At 40.8% G+C, this 23,600-nt stretch overlaps 1 protein-coding gene across 8 annotated transcripts in view; it reads left to right on the top strand.

The window, feature by feature from the left end:
* The window catches only part of TRIP13 (thyroid hormone receptor interactor 13), a 45,383-nt gene extending 23,249 nt beyond the window's left edge, over positions 1-22,134 (top strand). For 4 of the 8 annotated variants that reach the window (XM_073332578.1, XM_073332577.1, XM_073332571.1 and 1 more), the window contains exons 6-14: positions 1,709-1,799; positions 3,859-3,931; positions 5,062-5,125; positions 5,317-5,403; positions 15,724-15,830; positions 18,052-18,205; positions 18,773-18,885; positions 20,070-20,139; positions 20,713-22,134. In XM_073332578.1, coding sequence (XP_073188679.1) covers positions 1,709-1,799; positions 3,859-3,931; positions 5,062-5,125; positions 5,317-5,403; positions 15,724-15,830; positions 18,052-18,205; positions 18,773-18,885; positions 20,070-20,139; positions 20,713-20,808 — 855 coding nt within the window. In that variant the 3' untranslated portion in view covers positions 20,809-22,134. Of the gene's footprint in view, positions 1-1,708; positions 1,800-3,858; positions 3,932-5,061; positions 5,126-5,316; positions 5,404-15,723; positions 15,835-18,051; positions 18,220-18,772; positions 18,886-20,069; positions 20,140-20,712 lie in introns of those variants that run through there. The other 4 variants (XM_073332573.1, XM_073332575.1, XM_073332574.1 and 1 more) reach the window with 4 other exon arrangements.
* Positions 22,135-23,600: the final 1,466 nt, after the last annotated feature.

Below are 23,600 nucleotides of genomic sequence, written 5' to 3'. Positions count from 1 at the left end.
TTTCTCTACTGCATGCACTTCCTATTGGTGATAGATATTCACCTCTGAAATGATCGTACTTTTAATCTAAATTAAAATTAGGCTATTGCATGGTAGGTGAACTGTAAACTGGTATACTGAAAATAACAATAGGCACATGGACCAAACAGAATATTGAAAAATAAATATACATTATTATTGGTAAGAAGAGAGACACTAAATAATAACCATCAAACTAAACTTAATGACTAGAAAAATATTACTTTTCACTTACATGCCTATTTAAACTACGGATAGATGAATTGAAACTACTTCTCAGTGTTAGAAAACTAACACTTCGAAAAGCTGGAAAATACAAACATTACTACTGTGTAATTGCAGAAATTCATAGATACTCCTGTTCACACACTCATTCCAATTTTAGAAAAGGAGTCCCGAAGAGAACTGTTGCAGAATAACAATATTGAGGATGTAATCAAGAGTGAAAAGACAGCTCAAGAATTAATATGTAATATGTGTTAAGAACATTTTCAAGTTCTCATAGTTTTTTTTTTTTTTAAAAAAAGCTTTGGTACAACATAAACTTTTTTGTTCTGTATAACAACTGTACCTACAAGACTTATGGCGTGCAATATTGCAAGAATGTTACATTGACTTCTCGGTGAAAATTTAACATAAACGGAAATTAAGATATAGAAATTAAAGTATACTATTGGGTATTCCTATTCTAATTATCGATGAAGTCAGTATAAAGTTCAACCTCTTACCTTCAAGCAGGAAACTAAAAACTGAGGACAGTATTCTTTTTTGGAAGCAAACATTCTTTTGTCTGGAGAATTCCTACTATTTACATATGTCCTGAGTAAAGCAATTTACAAATTGTTTACAGTAGCAAATAAGCAGTTCCATAGGATGTAAAGAAAATTTGACTGGAAGTATTTACATATGATGGACTATCAGTATATATCAGAAGATACAGCATATGATTAAATGTCAAATAGCATCAAGCATTATGACTAAGAAAAATATACATCTTCTAGAACGTCTGAAAGTAAATATAATATGGATGTGATTGAAGCAGCTTTGTCATTATTCCAGACCAGCAACAAAATCCAGTTTTTGGTGTCAAAAATTAAATCATAAATACGAAAAGAACAATGACCAGTTTTCATCTAAAACATAGATTGGACAGCAACCCATTTTCAGAATGTATGATGCAAGTAGCTTTAAAAAAAAGAGTTCATATCGAATTTGACAGTATGGAACAATATCACCAATTAAACACAGGTTCAATGCATATCTTATGAGATCTTTTGGTAATTGGAAATCCATTTCCAATATTTGTGTCTATGCAATTTCCAATAATATTGGTAAAAATATTTTCAGAGGGAACTATGCTTATTTTATCTAGAGTAAAGGCACTAAACGTAAATGTCAGTTTGAGAAGCAAAAGCAGACCAGAATTTAATTTAAAAATGTTTTCACACCTCATTTAACCATGGTTTGTATCGAAGTGAGAAAAATATATAAAAGAAGAAAAAAAGGAAAATTAATAGTACTAAGATAAGTAGAGGTGGTCAAAAAATGCAGCTTCGATGGGGCCTAGACGTTTGCCTTGTTCTATTCACTTCATAGTAGTGATGATGATGTTGTGTTATGTTCGCTCATTAATAATTTTGTTATAGTATGTGTGTTAACTGTTCTTCTTTCCCTCCTCTTCTTGAACTAGCTACTTGACTATGTGATGACAACTTTACTGTTTTCTGACAAAAATGTTGACAGCAACCTGATATCCTGGAACAGAGTTGTCTTGCTGCATGGTAAAATTTACAACTTCTAAATAAAGAGTAAATGTATTGATAATGAAGCCATTCTCTTGACTAAACTGTACTGCACTTCTGTGTGGTAGGATGTGGGTTCCTTTTCCCACTGGTTCTCTTGCCATATTCCCAGTACTGGAAGTAATCCCTCAGTGGCAGGAAATGCTTTGTCATTGAATGATGATCCCTCCGGATCAGGGGTTCTCAACCTGGGGGTTGGGATCCCTCAGGGGGTCGCAAGGTTATTACATGGGGGGTCGTGAGCTGTCAGCCTCCACCTCAAACCCCGCTTTGCCTCCAGCATTTATAATAGTGTTAAGTTTTTTTAAAAAGTGTTTTTAATTGATAAGGGGGGGGTCGCACTCAGAGATTTGCTATGTGAAAGGGGTCACCAGTACAAAAGTTTGAGAACTACTGCTCTGGATAATTAGGGAGCAGCATTGACAGGGTTTCTCTAGGAGCTGTATCTAGTCTTTTTTGGGAAGAATGTAGTGGAACTCAAGGGAGCAGAGAAATAACGAAGCGATAACTAATTTTAAACAGATTAAATTGATTAATTGTTTAATAAACTAAGCAGTATAATTCCCTCCAAATACAATAACGATTATGTTTTCAGTTGTTAAGTGAATACTTATTGTGGTGTTTTCTTGTACAATGTACAAGATGGTTTTTGGACCGTCACTTAGTTGCTTTGGAAGGAATTATGCCATAAACAGGATTATGACTTCAACTGAACCATTATGTACCAAGTGGCAGTCCAGAATGAACTTCTGTGATCAATAGATGTTCTTAATGGAAATGCTAATTAATAGACATTCACTTAACCTTAGTAGAGCTACCATGAGATTTGCTAATAAATAGAGCAAATTGATAGAGAGCTCTCTTCTCCTCTTGGTTTATTTATAGGTCTAAATATAAAATGTTGTTGAAAGCTTCAAAACAGTTCTGAAGAGAGAAATGGATACTTTATATCGCTGGAATACTTGAGTCATAATGGATTTGTTTAATGTTAGAATAGGAATAAAGCAAAGAATATCAGAATCTGAAGGTTGTGGGTTTTTTGTTTTTGTTTTTTTAAATGTAGCCACATTACAACTACAACATTGACTTTGTGACCCATTGGAAGCATTGTCATCTTAGCTGGTTACAAATAACACAGTTAAGTTAGTGTCCACATATGAACTTTTTTGACGATGTTTGCATATTCACACTTCTCAGACTGGTTAAGCATGTTTGTATTGGTGGATTCTTGGAAAATCTGGGCAGCTATCCTGCATGGGGTGGAGTGCCTGAAGGGCAAACCCACAGTGTGTCATCAGTTGGACACTGAGCAGACTGCTCTGTGATGTCTTAATGTACAGATTGCTGGAAGGAAGGAGGGACTGGCCAAATGCAAGCGTGTTTAGCATTTCTGTTTATACAGTAGAAGACAAATATGCTGGATCAGGTGCAGGAAGACAACAATATGCCATCTTAAGCTAGCAATCTACATTATTTAAAAAAAGAAAAAAGCACCGTTTGGGCAGTTTCGCTGGTGGGAATGCTTGCATATGGGGGAGGGTGCAGGCATTTTAACCACCATGATGTCTGGATGTACTCCAAACAGGGTTAGATGGCATAGTAATAAAACACCTACTCCCAGTGCTTCCACTGTTAGTTAGTGGGGGTGCATTAGTGGTAATGCAGTTCTGATAGATTTTTAAAAATAATGCTAGTGCACAGGGAGAAATGCTGTTCGCTGCCATGGGTTACTGAGAGTTTAACCATCTATCTGTGTGCAGACCATGTTTAGAGTCAACCATGCAAGTAACTGGTTACAATCTCCATTAACAGTTGCAGTATAGACAGGGTGCAATTCTAGCACTAATGAAGATTTGGACTCAATGAACAATCTGTGTAACTGTGCAGAATTGGCAGCTATGGTAGTGTAGTGTGTTATTTTATACTGCTAAATGTAATTAGTGTTGTTTTTGGAATTCAGTAGCTAAGGAGATGTCAGGCCATATTAGCTATTATGTGTTCCTGTGTAAAGTATTATATGGATATGGTTTGAATATAGGTCCTCCAGGAACTGGTAAAACATCACTCTGCAAAGCATTGGCTCAGAAGCTGACCATTAGACTTTCATACAGGTAATTTTTGTTAATATTTTGGTTTAAAATACAGTTTACTTTGTTAAACATCTGTAACCCATTAAGGGTTGCTAAAATCTGCCACCAAGTATGGCAGGTTTTCTTTCAGGCAGAGATTAGGTGCCGAGTGGTGTTCCTTATGTAGCATCCCTGGCTTGTTGAATGGCAAATGCTCACATTTGTCATATCTGATACTGAAGACACTGGGCTCGATTCACCAATACCTTTCACTGTAGGCAGCTACTTACACCAGTGGATGTAAAACACTACACATTTAGAATGATAGTGTATTTTGACTACTTTGTACACTCTTAAACTCCTACAGAAGATAAGAGCAAGGCTGAATCAGGCCCACTGTTTTGCTTGCATACAAAGTAGCCCACACCTTTAATAATTAAACAAACAGCTTTAGAGCCAGTTGTATTTGTTTTGTGGTGTTTGTGTTATAGATCAACACATCCTCCCTTACTCACCTTGTATATTCAGACAGACAAGTAATAACATTCAATTTTATATTGCAAATCTTAGTAAACTAGGTAACTTACTATTTTATAAATATTCAATTATAAATCATTATTACTCCAAGTAATGCAGTTTTTCGCACATAAGTGTGTAATAGACATGGATTATATACTCTTAAACTGAAGTATTAACACATTTAATTCTAGGGTCAGCCATACATAATTTAGCATTCCTGGCAATGTCTTAAGAACTGATGAGAATTAGCTTGATACTTGTATTACTTTGGATTGTAAACAATTACCTGAAAATAAGAATGAGGTTACTGGCATGGTAGTCTATCCCTGAATTGTGCCTAAATAGAAGCTAGTGTCAAATCTTAGCTTTCTTTGACAAAAAATTTGTGGAGAAGGTTAAGAGCAATCATATGCTGACATAAAACTGAGATTGAAATTTAGTTTGCAATAGTTACATTTTATAATCGGATACTTGTTTTAGTAAGTACAAAGCACTAATGTTGAAAGAATTCTGACTCAGTTATGCTATAATGCCACAGTTCACAAATTTTTTTTTTAAATATGAGAATGTAAGCTGTAGTTATTGATTCCTTTGCAATCAACAGTAGAATTAATTTTATAATATAATTGTTGATGATTTCTCCCATATTTTAGGTACAGGTATGGACAATTAATTGAGATAAACAGTCATAGCCTCTTCTCTAAGTGGTTTTCAGAGGTATGTGTTATCTAACTCATTACACAATTTTAGCTTTGTGGTACAGATAAATAAGATTTACTATGATCTACAACAGGTGTATCAGTTCGGGGAGCCAACTTATATGTGGATGCAATTAGAGTTGTAAACGGTAAACTAAGACTTGGACAACTATGTAAAAATAGCCTAATATATTTGTATTTTCTTTTCAGAGTGGCAAACTTGTAACCAAGATGTTCCAGAAGATTCAAGAGTTAATTGACGATAAAGATGCTCTTGTATTTGTACTGATTGATGAGGTATGATTTCAGTGACATTAAGATGTGCTATTCCTTTAATTTATGGGAATGTAAACTGGAATAAAAGATGATCACTTACAGTTTTAGAGAAAATGTATAAGCATATTATGTGGCTCTACTGTGAGTAATCTAATTATATTTAACTGTGTGTGTAAGAGTGGTGGAGGATATTTGAATTGCATCACTACAGCAGAGTGAGAGAAACATAGTTCGAATTCTCAGACAAAAATTTCCAGCTGCAGATGGAAGGGGAGGGAAAGTTCAGCTTCTTGTATTGGGCTCTGCTTTTGGTCGCTGCTCCCTGCACACTTTTACATGTACATATTGTAGCATTTTCTAAACTTTGAACCCTAATTTTGTCTTACCAGTAAGAGAAGAATTTAGTAATAGAAATGGAAATTGAGGATTTAATGTGGTTGTAATCTGATTTCACTATTAGATTTAGCGTACTACCTATATGATCTTTTGATAGACTTCTTATACGGGCAACTTAAGAGTTTGCACCTTATTAGAACTTTGTAATATTAAAGTCACATTCCTAAAGAATGTTTGCTTAGCTGTTGAATTTACTGATTATTCTAATACTCAGAATCATCACTTTCTAAAAAAAAATGTTTTCTCTGTGGAACTGATAAGACTGTCTTAGGCCTGGTCTACACTACCAAGTTAGGTTGACATAAGCTGCTTTGCATGTGTCCACACTTAAATATGTTTCATGGTGATATAAGTTCTCTATTACGCCAACACCACCGCTCTAAGCAGAGTTCAGCCATGGTCAATACTGAAGCCGATGTAGCGTGAGTGTAGACACTGTTACCTATGTTGATCCTAATGGTCTTCCAGCAGCTGTTCCACCATGCCTGACACTGACCACTGTGGTCACAATTATGAACTCCACTGCCAAAGGATCATGTAGACCAGAAGCCCACCCCCTTAAAACCTCATGAATTCTTGAAATGCCTTTTCCTGGTTGTCCAGCTTGGTGAGCACAGCTAGCAGATCTCCATTGTTGTGTGCAACTGCCCAGCTGACCATGCTGGCTATACACTCCAGACTTACTCCTGCCTGGATTAGACAGGAGATATTGGATTTCCTGGGCCTGTTAGGAGAAGAGGTTATGCAAGCACAGCTATGGACCAGACTCAGAAACATGGACATCTACAAGCAGATTGCACTGGGGATGCAGGAGACGGGGTACGACAGGTCAGCAGCCACGCAAAGGTAAAGGAACTGCATCAGGCATATCAGAAGGCTAGGGAGGCCAACAGTCAATCCGGTGCCAAGCCACAGACCTGAGGCTTTTACAAAGAGCTGTTAGACATGCTTCGCCGAGACCCTCACTACCACCCTGCAGACCACTGGGGATACCTCTGAGCCTGAGTTAGAGGTCCCTGGCATAAACAGCGAGGAGGAGGAGGAGGGACAAGAGGTGCGGGGGTCCAACTCTGCCACCAGACAAGACCTGTTTGAGACTCTACTGCAGCCCAGTCAGTCCCAGCAGTTGAGCATGGGCAAGCCTGATGTAGGATTTTCTTGTCCTAGGAGAGGTAGCAGTACAACAAAGAGAGAAGACAATCTGCTTTTCATTCCCCTGTGGAGTGAGGTGGGACAGCTATGTGGAGCAATTTTTTAATGTAAACAGGAATGTGCCTTGAATCCTCCTGAGATCTCGAAACTTTCATGGAGGTTCTTGGCTGTCCTCTCACAAAGGTTTCTAGGGATAGCAGACTTACTGCTTCCTCTGCGTTAGGACACGTTCCCATGCCAGTTGGTGATAACTTCAGCAGACTCCATTCCAGTACACAGGCTAGCAGGCTATAGGCAGCTTTGGTACTCTTGCAGCAGCTGTGGTCTCTGAGCCTTTGTCAGTCTCAGGAGTAAGATATTAGCTAAGATCACTGCTGCTTGTGGAAAATGGTGCCAACATTCATTGCTATTGCCCTATACTCAGCTTCATGCAACCAAGCAATTCCCTTCTCATTTCCCTCACCCCTAGTGGGCCACACTCACCAGGGCTGGGGCTGTGAGTGGTGCTGTGCGTGAGCATTCCCAAGCAGAAGTGTCAATAAGCAGATCTTGTTTAAAATTTTAGGGGAGCAAGTGAAAGGAGTTCTGAATCTTAACTTTTGCTTTCTGTTGTGACTACACGGAAAATGGTATCTGTGTTTTTTGCTGTCTTTGTGGCCTTAAGGACACCTAAGACAGATAAAGAGCAGAAAGTTGAGGACTAGAGAAGACCTGTTCAATGAGATCCTGCAAGACATTGCTGCTGCATCAGACCATGAACAGAGGGCTTGAAGGATGACTATTACAGACTGTATGGAGAAGGAACGAGCAGACGAGAGAGTCCCAGCAGGAAAAGGAGGGTTACATACCAGGACATAATGGGGCTTCTCCAGCAGTGAATACAAATGCTGCAGACTCTTGTGGATCTACAGGCTCGTCTCCCTTTATAGTTCATAGAGAGTGACATTACAGCTATTTCTTTGCACTGATTTTGTTTGAACAATAATCTATTTGGAAAATAATTTATCTATTAGTTCACAACATACACTGCAGAGTGCCTAGCAGTTCAGGAAGCACCTGCCTACTTGTTACCGTGCAGTGTGACACAACTCACAGGATCAGTGACAAATAATGTAGTAATCATAAATGTACAGCAAGCATCTCAAAATTAATAGGTGCATTGACAGGGTTATATTCATAGATTTACATCAAGCACTACACAATTACTAACTGGTCCCAAAACGTCAGGCCCAGGCAGAGCACAATGCATTACTGTGGCTCACAGTTCAAATGCTCTTTCAAAGCCTCCCTGAGCTGTATCGCTCTGCATAGAGCTCTTCTAATAGCCACTGGGTCTGGCTGTTCAAACTCAGCAAACGGCTGCTCCATCTCCACCCTCCACTCCAACAGCAACTTTCCCCCTTTGCTTCACAGATATGCAGGACACAGCAGGCAGCTATAACCATTGGGATTTTTTTTCCACTGAGATCCAATCTTATGAGTAAACAATTCCAGCATCCCTTCAGTCTACCAAAAGTGCATTCAATCATCCTGCACCTGCTGAGCCACTTGTTGAGTCTTTCCTTGGTGCTGTCGAGGTGGCCGGTATATGGCTTTGTGAGCCAGCAGAGCAAAAGGTGAGCTGGGTCACCTGAGATCACTTGGCATTTCAACATCGCTAATGGTAATCCACTGGTAATCCAAGAAAGTAAGTTCCTGCTTGTAGCTTTCTGAATAGTCCTGAGCTCCTAAAGATGAAAATATCATGCACCTTCTCTGACCAGCCAACATTGATGTCAATGAATTATCCCAAGTGATCCACCAACACTTGCATAACCATAGAAAAATAGCCCTTTCTGTTGTGTCAGGGTTGTCTGGTGCCAAAATGTACCATTTGTTGCTCCACCACAGTTTGGGAACCCCATTGCTGCAAATATATCTGTCCTGTGCATTGTTGAGAACCACAGACCTGCATAGCAGGAGATGATTGATGTCTCTGCACACTTGCATGATGGTGGCCCCCCACAGTGGACTTTACATCTCAAAAGTGATTTCCCACGGACTGATAGTAATCTGCTGTTGCAAGTTTCCACAGAACAATCACCACTTGCTTCTCCACTGTCAGAGCATCTCTGATTTTGGTGTCCCTGCCCTGGAGGCCTGGGGCAAGCTTGGCCCACGGATTCAGGAATGTGGCCTTGCGCATCCAAAAGTTCTGCAGATGCTGCTCATCATCCCAAGCCTACATTGTGGTGTGAGCCCACCAGTCAGTGCTCATTTCTCGGGCCCAGAAGTGGTTCTCCACCATCTGCAACTGCTCTTTGAACTCCAACAACATCCTTGACTTGGCTCTCACTATGTCCCAAAGCAGTCTGCTCTCTAGGAAATGGTCATGTTCCCCGTGACTCTTGCTGCTCTGCAAATACTGGAGGATCCTGTGCTTGCAACAATTCATGGCAATATGCAGAGCTGTGCAGGCTCTATGATTCTGTCAGAGATGGCAGACAGTGACAGGTCTCTCATTGGTTCGTGGGATTTTAAAAATAGGTGATGGCATTATGTGGTGGAGAAAGTTGCATGATGGGAACTTGACCCACTAGTCCCAATCACCCCTGTATGAGTCATTTTGTCCCATCCATGCATTGCTGACGCTTCCCAAAAGGCAGTGTGCTGGATGGTGGTGAGTTGCATCCTGGGACACCTACCCATAGTACACTGCACTGTGCATTGAAACAAGCACTCCTGGTGAGTACACAGTGCAAATACAAGGAGTCTAGTGTGCCTGCACAGTGGAAATATACTAACTGCAGCAGCCTTATGCTGATGTAACTTTTGTTCATGAAATTTTGTAGTGTAGACATGCTTTAGGCTGTGAGACAAAGGTTGGAGACAGTAATTATCATCTCTGCAGGTATTTCGGGCTAATTCTATTTTTGGACAGTTATGTACCCCATTGGCATTCATGCTTGCATTTCCAAGACTAAATTAAGAGTTGCTATAGAATAGAACAGGGTGGTGTGACAGGGCAAGGCCAGATGGCTATAGAAAAGTAGTGGGAGATAGATATATTCGCTCCAGGATAAACAAATCCCTGGTACCAGGTTAAGTGAAATGGAAGCTGCTCCAGGTCAATTAAGACAGGTTGACTGGGACACCTGAAGCCAATCAGGGGCTGGTTGAAACTAGTTAAAAGCCTCCCAGTCAGTCAGGTGGGTGGGCATGTCAGGAGCTGTGGGAGGAAGTTGTGCTGTTGGAGAGGCTGAGTAGTACACAGCATATCAGGCACAAGGAAGGAGGCCCTGAGGTAAGGGTGAAGTGGAGCTTGAGGAAGTGAGGGCTGCTGTGGGGGAAGTAGCCCAGGGAATTGTACATGTCATGTTTCTAAAAGGTCAGCTACCATAGCTGATGCTATTAGGGTCCCTGGGCTGGAGCCCAGAGTAGAGGGTGGGCCCGGGCTCTCCTCCTCCCCTCCCCCCCCCACCTTTGCCCCCTGATTAATCACTGAGACTGGGAGACAACAGAGACTGTGCAAGGAAGGATAACTTCTCCTCACCTCCCTTGCTGGCTTATGATGAAAATGGCTCAGTAGACTGTGACCCTTGTCTCTAGAGAGAGAAGGGTTACGTGGAGGGTCACAGTGAGCCTCTGAGGCTAGTGAAATCCGCCAGGAAACGTGGGACCCACGGAGGCAAGGACAGAGCCTTGTCACAGTGGATAGAACAGATTTAACACAAAGGCGTGGTTCAGATTTCCTTGATAAATAAATTTAAATTAGTTTAGTCTTAACATGTTTGATAGGATGGTATATTTCAATTGATGTTGAGGCTGTCTAGCCACAAGGTGGTGAACAGAGAGGTAGAAAAGTTTGTGGATGACCAGTTATTTACTAGTCAAGGCTAGAGAAGACAATGAGGTATTCTAGAGAGACAGGCAAATTACTTATTTGTATTCTAACAGTGCCTAGGAGACTCAGTCAGAATCAGAGGGAGAGGGGGTGTGCCCATTATTTATGGAGGTGTCAGAGGACAGGTGCTCAGTACCCTTGGGGAGAGAAGTACTGACCACATGGCAGCTGAAGAAGCCTTTTGCTCCCTGCAGCAGTTGGCTGGTCCGGCTGCTGGTATCCAGCCCCCTCCTGTTTCACTCCCTACCTGTGCAGGTGAAGTAAATGGGTCTGTATTGCAGGGCTTGGATCAGGAGGAGAGTGAAGTCTGCACCCCATGAATACTGGCTCCCGCCCTCACCAGACAGAGCCCCCTCCTGGCCCCAGCCCTTCACCGTGGTCCTGTGTGCTTCCCCTGTGCAGGTTCTGTCTGTCAGGGGAAGCCAGATGGGCTCTGTGTCCTGGGGTTGTGCTGAACAGTCAGCAGGAGGTTCTGTCCAGCAAGGAGTCAGTTATTGCAGGGTGCAGCCTTCAGCTCCACACTCCCTACTAGCTTCCCCAGCAGAGTAGAGTAACCCAACCAGCAGTTACATCTGTGGCAGTGGGGGAATGAGAGGGCAAGAAACTTGGTTCCAGCAGCCAAGACTGCCTGCATAGTCCCATCCACTTCCCTTGCTAAACAGCCCCTCTAAATCCCAGTCCTTCATTGTGCCCTAATAACCTCATTGAGCCCCACACTTTGAACATGTCTCTACTAGGATTGCACTGTCAAAACTTAGATTTTCAGGACAGATTGTCTTTTAATGTTACATTCTGAAATGCTAAATTATTGGGCAGCATGATGTCTACATTGACGTTTCTATATTAGTGCAAGGTAGAGGAAATTTGAAGGAGTAAATTGAACTAATTTTATAATAGGCTGCCCAGAATGAGGGATGAACGGGACAGTTTGCCCTGGGTGCCCCATTTGAGAGGGACCCCAAACTGCCATTGTGACCTGCACAAAGGGTTACAGAACTACTCAGGTTTGGCCCAGCCACCCATCCATCATGATGGAGGGGCAGCTGAGCCGAACCTGAGCGTTACCATGACATGCTGTGCTGGATCACAATACCCGGAGTGTGGGGCCAGGCCCACCCCAGTGAGACATCAGTTGCTACTGTGGGGTGAGTGTAGGGCAGGCTCACTTTCAAAGTACCCGTCGCTCAGAGGTAACTTCTTTTGGAAGGATGGGGGGTGCCTTATTTTCAGATTTTTATCTCGGGCTCCCAAAAACCTCTGTTCAGCCCTGATTGTACACCTTGGTGGATTCTAAATTACACTAATAACTCAGTGCGAAGACCTAAGCATTGTTGTAGACAACTCAATGAAAAGTTCTACTCAGTGCACAGTAGTGATAAATTGAAAGCCAAAAGTTAAATATATAAGAACTTGGATAGTAAATAATTTTGAAATATCTTGCCATTATACAAATTGATTGTATGCCTCAATACTTGTTCAGTTCTGGTCACCCCATCACAAAAATAACAGACATAAAGGCATTCAAAGCAAACATTAGAGACCTGGAGAAACTTTCATGCAGTGGGGAACTGAAAATACTAGCAGTTAGTTAAGGGAGGAGATGACTAACAGGGCTTACGATAGAGGCGTATTATGAATGGTGTAGAGAATCTATCAGGGACTCTTATTTACTTTTTCTCATAGCCCAAACATAAGGGGGACATCCAATGAAACAAAGGTAATACATTTAAAAATGTCAAAAAGAAATGTTTCCTCATATAATGCACCTGTTGAATTCACTGCCACAAGGTATCAGTAAGACTAAGGCTACAATTATGTCAGGGAGGTCATGGAATCTGTGACTTCCAGAGACCTCCATGACATTTTCTGCTTCAGCCCTGGGGCAGCTCTCAGCTGCAGCTGGCGGTGAGCCCCCGCAGCTCCCAGCCGCTGTGCAGCAGGGGGCCCTGGAACTCCCAGCTGCAATGGGAGGTGGGGGTCCACTGGAGTTCCCAGCTGCTGCAGGTGGCAGGGGGACGCCCCATAGTTGCCTAGCCATGCCCCCGGAGATCCTAGTTGCTGCAGGCAGTGCCCGCCCCCACCTGAGCACAGCAGGGGGCTTCAGCAGGCAGCGGGGAGGGGGGACCCCAGAGCTCCCAGCCGCTGTAGGTGCTGGACCCTCCTCCCTCCCCATTTTGTCAGGGATATTTGTATTAAAAGTAAGGGACAGGTCATGGGCTTCTGTGAATTTTTGGTTATTGCCTGTGACCTGTCTGTGACTTTTACTAAAAATATCCATGCTAAAATCTTAGCCTTAATTAAGACCAATGGCTAAATAGGGTTAAAAAAAATAGTTGTATGGATAAGAATGTCTACAGTTAAATTTGGGAGGTTAAAAATTTAAACCTAAGTGCCTGAGAGCATGAACTAACCCACTAACTGAGCAGGATTAAGAAGAAACACTTAGGTTTAGCAAAAGAAACTACATCATTTGCTCAAGAAACTCCCTGAAAAAACACAAGAACAAATCTGCACAGACACACACCTAGAACCCCGACCAGGGGTATTTTGTCTGCTACCCAAGATCCATAAACCTGGAAATCCTGGACACCCCATCATCTCAGGCATTGGCACCCTGACAGCAGGATTGTCTGGCTATGTAGAATCCCTCCTCAGGCCCTACGCTACCAGCACTCCCAGCTATCTTTGAGACGCCACTGACTTCCTGAGGAAACTACAATCCATTGGTGATCTTCCTGAAAACACCATCCTGGCCACTATGGATGTAGAAGCCCTCTACACCAACATTCCACACAAAGATGGACTACAAGCCGTCAGGAACAGTATCCCCGATAATATCATGGCAAACCTGATGGCTGAACTTTGTGACTTTGTCCTCACCCATAACTATTTCACATTTGGGGACAATGTATACCTTCAAATCAGCGGCACTGCCATGGGTACCTCCATGGCCCCACAGTATGCCAACATTTTTATGACTGACTTAGAACAACGCTTCCTCAGCTCTCGTCCCCTAATGCCCCTACTCTACTTGCGCTACATTGATAACATCATCATCTGGATCCATGGAAAAGAAGCCCTTGAGGAATTCCACCTTGATTTCAACAATTTCCATCCCACCACCAACCTCCGCCTGAACCAGTCCACACGAGAGATCCACTTCCTGGACACTAAGGCACTAATAAGCGATGGTCACATAAACACCACCCTATACCGGAAACCTACTGACTGCTATGCCTACCTACATGCCTCCAGCTTTCATCCAGACCACACCACACGATCCATTGTCTACATCCAAGCTGTACGATACAACTGCATTTGCTCCAACCCCTCAGACAGAGACGAACACCTACAAGATCTCTATCAAGCGTTCTTACAACTACAGTACCCATCTCCTGAAGTGAAGAAACAGCTGGACAGAGCCAGAAGAGTATCCAGAAGTCCCCTACTACAGGACAGGCCCAACAAAGAAAATAACAGAACGCCACTAATCATCACCTTCAGCCCCCAACTAAAACCTCTCCAACGCATCATCAAGGATCTACAACCTATCCTGAAGGACGACCCATCACTCTCACAGACCTTGGGGGACAGGCCAGTCCTTGCTTACAGACAGCCCCCAAACCTGAAGCAAATACTCACCAGCAACCACACACCACACAACAGAACCACTAACCCAGGAACCTATCGTTGCAACAAAGCCCGTTGCCAACTGTGTCCACGTATCTATTCAGGGGACACCATCATAGGGCCTAATCACATCAGCCACACCATCAGAGGTTCATTCTCCTGCACATCTACCAATGTGATATATGCTATCATGTACCAGCAATGCCCCTCTGCCATGTACATTGGCCAAACTGGACAGTCTGTACATAAAAGAATAAATGGACACAAATCAGACGTCAAGAATTATAACATTCAAAAACCAGTCGGAGAACACTTCAATCTCTTTGGTCAATCGATTACAGACTAAAAGTGGCAATTCTTCAACAAAAAAACTTCAAAACCAGACTCCAGCGAGAGACTGCTGAATTGGAATTTAATTTGCAAACTGGATACAAATAACTTAGGCTTGAATAAAGACTGGGAGTGGATGGGTCATTACACAAAGTAAACTATTTCTCCCCCCCTCTCCTTCTCCACTGTTCCTCAGACATTCTTGTCAACTGCTGGAAATGGCCCACCTTGATTATCACTACAAAAGGTTTTCTCTCCCTCCCCCACCCCCCCCCCCGCTGGTATTAGCTCATCTTAAGTGATCACTCTCCTTACAGTGTGTATGATAACACCCATTGGTTCATGTTCTCTGTGTGTATAAATCTCTCCACTGTATTTTCCACTGCATGCATCCGATGAAGTGAGCTGTAGCTCACGAAAGCTTATGCTCAAATAAATTTGTTCGTCTCTGAGGTGCCACAAGTACTCCTTTTCTTTTTGTGGATACAGATTAACATGGCTGCTACTCTGAAACCTGTCATAAAATTCCAAGTTACTCTATGATTGTCCATTAATGGGCGTCTTGGACCTTCCTTGGAAAGTCTGGTACTCACCATTTCGACAGGATACTTAACTAGACAGAGCAGGGATCTCATTCAGTATGGCAATATCTATGTCCTAAGTACATTTCTCTGATGTCCTTCCTCCTTGATCCAATCTCCCTGAAAGCAGTGATCTCCGGAGCTTCCTTTCCCACATTCTACCCAGACCTCCCTGTTAACAGTCATCCTCCTTCTGCACAAGTTCCTATCCACAAAGAAAATTTCAGAGAAACTACTCCTGATGTCAGAGTAGATTCCCAGCGATTTTAAAATGTATTGCCTGGATCATTTCACCACCTCCTTATCACCAAAGTGCATTATAACAGCTCTCTAACGCTAACCTTTTTTTTTTTTTTTTTTGTGGGGCAGGTTGAAAGTCTCACAGCAGCTCGTAGTGCTTTCCGAGCAGGCACAGAGCCTTCAGATGCTATCCGTGTGGTGAATGCTGTATTGACACAAATAGATCAAATTAAAAGGTAACATTCATAGTAGCCATATTACCACAGCAAAACACCACTAGGAATTAGCAAGTTGGGGTCTAATTTCAAAAATATTGAACATATGTAGATAAATGATTACAGATTCCGATATCTGGCTTTACGCAATTCTCATTCAGAATCTTAATCCAAAAATCTTTGACTAGTTAAATTGTGCTGAATTTTAAACTAGCCATGCCTACTGAGAAGAGGAGTTGTTGTGATGGACAGAACTAAGTGAGTAAAGCGTGGGTAGACAGATAACTCCCATGAAAGTTAAGAGAAACAACTTCTGTTTGATGGTGACAACTGCTGCTTTAACTGAGGAAAAGTGCTTTTTTTTTCTCTTGCTCTGAGACTTTGTCATCGGGTCATATTTTTGGATCCATAGCAGTTTCTGGTTGTAGATCTGAAAAACAGCCATAGCCAAGAATGCATTTTCAATATTTCTTTGGCAAGACAAAGAGATGTTGACCTTTCCTGATTGATGTAGACATTGCCACGCTTATCCTTGCATTTGCCAGCTATAGATCAGCTTATTGAGACTGCTTTTGAGACCACTCACAGGTCTGCTAGTGCCTGCTTATTTAGCAGCTTGTCCTATATAGAGCATATTGCACCAGTACTCTTTGATTGCACAGGCTTTCAGTTAGTTCCCAGGGTCGGTTCACATTCCTTTATGGTTTGGGCCCTGCTATTGTAGAGAGTGATTCTTATCCACACTCTGATTCAAAACCTGGGACGCTGACAATCCCTAGGTGTACATCTGGGAATAGGACAACCTTGATTTGCTACTGAATCTTAGTGGGTGGGGGTGCATCTACTTAGGTCCAACACAGTCCAACTTTGAGCTTGAGGTCAAGGAGCAAGCCCTATCTATACCTGCAGGATTTTTCTCTGTGGCTTGAGTGGAAGGAGAGTCTTTCCTTTTGGTAGGGTCATTAATTTAAGTAATTCTGACCTTTCCCATTTAGATTTGTTTTTTAAATGTCTGTTTCCTAGGGCTTATGAATAAATTTGAAGGACAAAAATGAATGGAAATGCAGAACATCTTGGGTGTTTGTATCGTGTGCTAGCCAAGTGAAGTATTTCAGTATTGTGGTTTTACTTGGGTTTAATAAAAACAGACATGCATAATTTTAAAACACAAATTCTACATTTGTGTGCATCCATGAGAAGTTGAGTAATTTTTTAATTATTATAATATAGTGCCGATTATAATCCATTTTTTGTTACTGCCTTACACTGTCTTACATGTGCAAGGCACCTTAAAACATGCTCAGGAGTGCTTAATTACCTTAAATCATTATTAATTGCTTTAAATTCTTTAAAAATGGAAAGGGTTTTTGGTGGTATCTGCATGAGTTCATGAGAAAGAAGGACGAAATATGCAGTAGCTAATTTTCTTATTTCACTATTAACTAAATTTAATCAATGGGTTTTGGATTAATACGCCGAGAATTGTGTAAAGGTAGATATCTCTATTCTATATTTCCTCAGCCTACCTGTGCTTTAGAAATCCTGGCTGGGCTGTGGAAGGAACATGGTATATGGAAGCAGCTGTCTTCCTTACCCAACAAATTAAAAACAAAATAAAAAAAAAATCTAAATACATTTTTATTAAGAAATTCACTGAAAGTGGGAATTCTTTGTGGTAAAATTAACTAAAATATTACATAATTCTAAATTTTTAAAAAGTTCATTATTCAATGTGGAGGCAAATTAGGGTAATTACCGCTGGACTAAAAAACGAATATATACTAGACAAAAAGTGCAAATTAAAAAGACTTGATTTTTTCTTTTCCAAGCGAAATTACTATTTATAAAAATAGGCTTGATTCGATAGTACCGGAAACTGAAGTCCTGTCCCCCAAGCACAAGACAATGTGGGCAGCAGCAGTCCAAACTTCATCCCACCCGACTCTACCTCAGCACTATTTTGGAAGAGGTTCCTTTCCAGGCTAACATACAATTCAGTCTTCAGGGGATCTCTAGAAAAATTGCTGACAAAGGTGGTTTTGTGTGGAATATGTTCACTATAAATTGAGACCTCCAGATCATTTCACTTAACATCTATCCAACAGTAACAACTTGGCCACTTCTGATATGGACCATATTTACAGTCATGACATAAAAGAGAAACACTCACTTTGCCATGTCCCTGAGGGATGATTCTTATGTGTACGTAATAGAAATGTCTCTTTTTTTCTGTGTTTTAAAGGTATCCCAATGTTGTTATCTTGACTACTTCAAATATTACAGAGAAAATTGACATGGCTTTTGTAGATAGGGCTGATATAAAGCAATATATTGGACCTCCGTCTGCTGCAGCAGTATTCAGAATATATTTTTCTTGCTTGGAAGAACTGATGAAGGTAAAATTTTGCAAGTAAGATTCTTAACTTAGATGTCCTATTTTAATAACTGCATAAATGCTAATGATAATAGTACACAAATGTTATCTTATTTCTCCTTCTTGAGACCGCTTCTACTGAGCCACTCTGTAGTTCACACAGCCACATAACATTTTAAAGCCGTATCTATAGACACGGGGGCACATACAGACCCACTGCACTGACCACAGGTATAAATGCCACCCTTGGCCCCCATAATAGTTCCTCAATCTGAGTCTGCCAGCCAGTGTGGTAAATGAACTGTAACACACTCTGCTTTTCTGATTCTGTGTTACTGCTGAAATCTGTAAGCAGTTATAAATCATTTTAAATGAAGGGTTGAGCTAGGATTAGTTAGGGAAAGTTGTTTGAAGTGTCCTTCTCTTAGCAGTGTAAAACACACAGTATTTGTCACTGTAGTCAGCAGTTATTCTGAAAACATACAGAGAGCAGAACTGTTGAGTAAGAAGTTGCCATTTTCATAGTCTCATTTCAGAATAGAACTGCAAATATCATTTTTCTTTCAAATATCATTTTTCTTTTTATTAGCGTCAGATAATATATCCTCGACAACAGCTGCTGACACTCAGAGAGTTAGAGATGATTGGTTATGTAGAAAATAATGTGTCACGGCTGAGTCTTGTATTAAAAGAAATTGCCAGGTAAGATTTATTGATTCATCCACTTTATGTACAAAGTGAGCAACTCTGCTCAAGTGTGTGTGTGTGTGTGTGTAAAAGTACTTTTTGGAACTATTTCTAAAGGGAGTTGGATATATTAGCAACAGCTAGAGTTCTGAAACCTCCCAGTTTCTTAATTGTTGCAAATTCTCAAATTTGGTCAATTGTAAAATTTTTCAGTGTTCACCAGTGAACATGGGAATTTTTTTGCAAGTGCCATTTGCTTCTATCGTCTTGGATCTCAAAATTTATCAAAAATTTGCATGATCTTTATGCCATCCCTGCCTCCTGCTTTGCTCTTAAGTTCCCATCAAATCCCCCCTTGGGATAGTGGCTGTAGTGGCCACAGTTCAGTATGAACAGCTCTGGCTTTCATCCCATCTGAGGATGTTGAGAGATCGCAGTAGTTCAGGAAGTCACCTTTTGGAAGCACAAGTTAAGAAGTGGGCAGAGGTGTGGGAGAGAAGGATGATGGATAATTTTTTGCATTTACTTTGGTTTGATTTTTATTTGCTTTTTTGCTAAGAGGACTATAATGGGAAAGATTTCACCACAATATGAAAATCTGTGGAATAATAAAAAGCAGATTAGTGTTTTCACACTAAGCAATTTTTGTCTGATTTTTTGGGGGGTCTTAACAGAGCTCAAACAAAATATCAGAGCAATAAAAGAGTTTGAAAGTGTACCCTTGCAGAAAGGTCAGAAAAGTGTTCCTTAAAGCAACAGTATATCTAGTATATAATGAATAGTGCCCTCTCAAACAGTGAACTATGGTGTTGAGAACACAATGGACTTGTCTGGGTGACACAGTAGACAGTAACAGACACAGTAACAGAAATTACCATTAACAAATGACAGCCTCTTGGTGTATGTCAACTGGTCATTTTTGAATAGCTCCGTGTGTGTGCATATTTATTTATTTATTTATTTGTAAAAGTAACACCCATGAAAGTAAAATATTTTGTAGGATTGTTAAATATAACAGGTAAAGAATGGATGAAAGATTTGTATTTTCTCTCTGTGCTACATAGTGCTAACTAGCAATAATTTGAGTTTATCTGTAGAGAGATTCCTGGCAGGACCACAGAAAGCAAACCTCTTAATTTTTGGAAGGGAGATCTAGCATTTAGCAAAATAATAGTATGCACATCTCTGCTTCATTGTAGGAAAAGTGAAGGACTTAGTGGCCGAGTCCTCAGGAAACTTCCTTTTCTAGCACATGCACTTTATATTCAAGTAAGTTTATTTTGCTTTTTATTTGGGTGTGTTGGGAAGCCACTTGGGTGGAAGCTCCTGACTGGGCCTCTTTAAAAAAACATACAAACAAAAACCCTCTTAATTTGAAATACATTGGGTCTGCTCCTGGCTGGACTGCAATAATTTTGTGCTACCTCATTATTTAAAAAGAGGTTAAGAGAAACTATATATTTGCATATTTTGCAATTACGAAGGCAGGATTGATGTGGCCAGTAACTCCTATATCATGACACAACATCAATATTGCTTCTTTGTAACTTAATTTCCTTTAGTTGTTCTGTACGTTTTGATGCGTCCTGTCACATTTTCATTCAATAATGTTGTTTGTTGGATTTTGGTGAAGTGAATTTACAGTCATGATATTGATTAAACCTCAAGAATTTGCTCAGATTGGCCTAGATTCCCCTATGCTAACTGGTGCAGAATCCCATAGCTGTTGTACAGCATTTGGAAAATGCTAATAAACATGGAGGTGTTTATTGTCTGTAGAGCATTATGCCACCTACTGTTCTTTGAGACATCTGACAAAAAAATTTTCTTTTTCACTTCCAGTGTCCTAATGTTACAATGGCAGTGTTTCTTCAGGCTCTTTCGCTTGTAGTGGATAAACAATTTGAAGAAAGAAAGAAACTTGCAGACTGCTTTTGACATTCTTGTTACTGTTCCACAACTGTCTAGTCTCTATGATGTGTTCCTTGTGATCACCGAAAACCACATTCTTCACCACATCCCACATACCTTTTGTTCCATGTATAAAGATTGACTGAATTTGGGTTAAGAAACTCAGATCTAGTATTTTTTCGAAAACTTGATTTGTAAATATCAAGAATGTTTACAGTGCACCTGTTCAAAAGCTTTATTTCAAACTCCAGTCTTTGATACACTTCAAAATTGTTTAATTTCAAGAATGACCTTTTTACTCCTCCTTGTAATTATTAAAAATGTTTATCACAATTCTGTTTTGTTTTTAACCATAAAAACTTTTGTGTGTGTGTATTCAGCATTCTTTTTCAGTTTTAATTCTTTTTTTCAAACATAAAGAACGTAAATTATCAGGTCTCTGGTTCTAATATGTAATGCAAAAATTTTTATTACTTGTACCTCTTAAAAAAAAAAAAATTATGGGTAGGATTTTGAAAGCACTCAGTGGCAGCCATTGCTCACATTGAAACTGGCAACTATTCACATTGAAACAGCCATTGAGTTTTACCATTGACTTCTTGAGAACAGAGACAGAAATTTTGAAAATCCTACTCTAAACGTTCTTTTAAAGATCATATATGGCAAGTTTTCATAGTTAGCCTATATCAGTGCAAAGAAGCTAATATTCTAAAAGACGACTAAAGTACACTGTATTGGCTGAAGACGACCTTGTGTGGAACTTAAGCAGATAGTTGTTTATAAACACGTAAAGAATTTGTTTTATGTATCTAAATTACAAAATTTATGGGAAAGACATTTTGTTGTGCAGAAGCTAAGAAAAATATTGACTCCCTTTAGAAAGTGAAAAAATGTAAGAATTCTGTTTGTTTACCAAGTCGCTACATGTAATCTCTAATATTACTTTAATAGAGAAAAAAGTTCTCTTTTTTCAGTTCATTTTATGTATTTGTCAACACTTTAACTGATAGGGGGTGAAACAAATTATTTGTTTGCAACTTTCACACAACAGGTGGAACAGGGAAACAAGGGCAGCTTTAGTATCTGGAAATTATTTTTAACTTTTTTAATTGACTAGATTTTAAGTTGACATTACCACTTTAACATACATCATAACTACTCCTACCACAATATGGTTTGTTAATGACTGTATGTCATTCGTTTGTTTGTACATGTTTAATCAATGTTATACATTTCTCATGAGATGGATGAGTTACTCCATTGTCATGAATTGTTCATAATGATGAATGCTGTATGATGTAAACTCTGCATTAAACAATTGTACAGAACTTTTCAACCCAGGCTATATAAGAATTCAAAGTTGACTTTTTTTTTGTTGATTAATGAGGATCACTACCCAGCTCAGGGTCTTCTGCATTTTCACAGATTATTGAGCAGTCAGACTGCAGGAAGAAGTCCCCTTTCCATCCTGGTTGTAGTTACCTTTGTTATCTCCTAAGCAGCTTTCTTATACTGTACTTGGACATTTACCCCCCCGGGGTGGCTATTATAGATTTGGCAGTATACCACATCTGCTCTCTGTTCTGCTTCTGGGCCTTTGATAAGAGTAGTCAGAGAGCTTATTTCTCTGTTCAGGGCTTTAGAACGCAGAGAATTTCCTTTCAAGTCAATAGATCTTGTCATTCCTGGCTAAGGAGGTAGTCTCATCACTTCTTGCCTCAGGTAGTTGTCGGTATACACTGGGGATGTAACCTGATTTGTGCACAGGGGAGTTGCCACCCCTCCCTGTTAGCCCATGAGGTAATGCAAGGCTTAGTTGTCTACCATTGCCCCATCACAGAACTGTCAATGGAAAAGCATCAAAGACAACTGCAAACAATCAAAACCACTCTGGTTTAAAAAACCAAACCATTATAACAGATGGAATTGTTCTGTCTCTGAATAGACAAGACTGTTTCAGTATAATGTGGATTGGGGAAAAGCACTTTAGATCTATTCATGGAGGAACCAACTTGTTGAAGAAGGATGTTTTCCATGAAATATTGGATCCTGGTCTCTGGGAAGCCAGCCAGATCTGCAACTCACCTGGGAGAAACCTACTTTATTAGATTACTTTTCCTATTAACAAGTGTAGGCCCTAGTTCACATTTTCTGATATATATTTTTGTTTTGTTTCTATCTCTAGGGTGACCAGATGTCCTCTTTTTAAAGAGACAGTCCCGTATTTAAGCCTTCTTGCAGGTGTCCCAACTTTTTCTTTAAAACATGCAAATTGTCCTGTATTTTCTGTCTCTCTTCCCTGCTGTTTCTCCCATCAGTACTGGCAGGTTCCGTTGCTGGCTGGATCCCTGCTCACCAACTGTCTGCCCACCAGCAGTGAATGGGGGTTCAGTGGCCGCTGATGAGTGTGGGTGTAGAAGGTTGGTGGCAGAGCAAAGACGCAGCGCACAGGGCTGGCCGCTCTCCCTGCTGGTCCATCAGCGCAGCCCCTGCTGCGTGCCGGCTCCTGAGCAGCAGGGCTCCATCCCTTGTCCCGTTTTTGGCTGGTGCTGGCTGCGAGCTGCAGAGGCTACTGTGTGTGGGAAGGCGCCAGGGAGCAGACGGTTTCATGTCGCCTCTGCTGTCCACTGATTATCCCTTTACGTGCTCCCCCTCTTGTTGTCCTCTCCCTGCTTTGCCCCTTTGGTCCCTCAGCCCTGCTGTTCCTCTGTATTCTCTTTCTCCCCAACCCACCCCAGTGGGGCTCGTCCCGCTCCCAGCACAGTATGGGGAACCAGCCCCTGCTCAGAGCGCTCAGCTCACTAACAGCTTGGCCAGCA

Source organism: Lepidochelys kempii, chromosome 2 (assembly GCF_965140265.1).
Source record: "Lepidochelys kempii isolate rLepKem1 chromosome 2, rLepKem1.hap2, whole genome shotgun sequence".
Lineage (NCBI taxonomy): Eukaryota > Metazoa > Chordata > Testudines > Cheloniidae > Lepidochelys > Lepidochelys kempii.
This window is presented reverse-complemented; position numbering and strand designations above follow the sequence as displayed.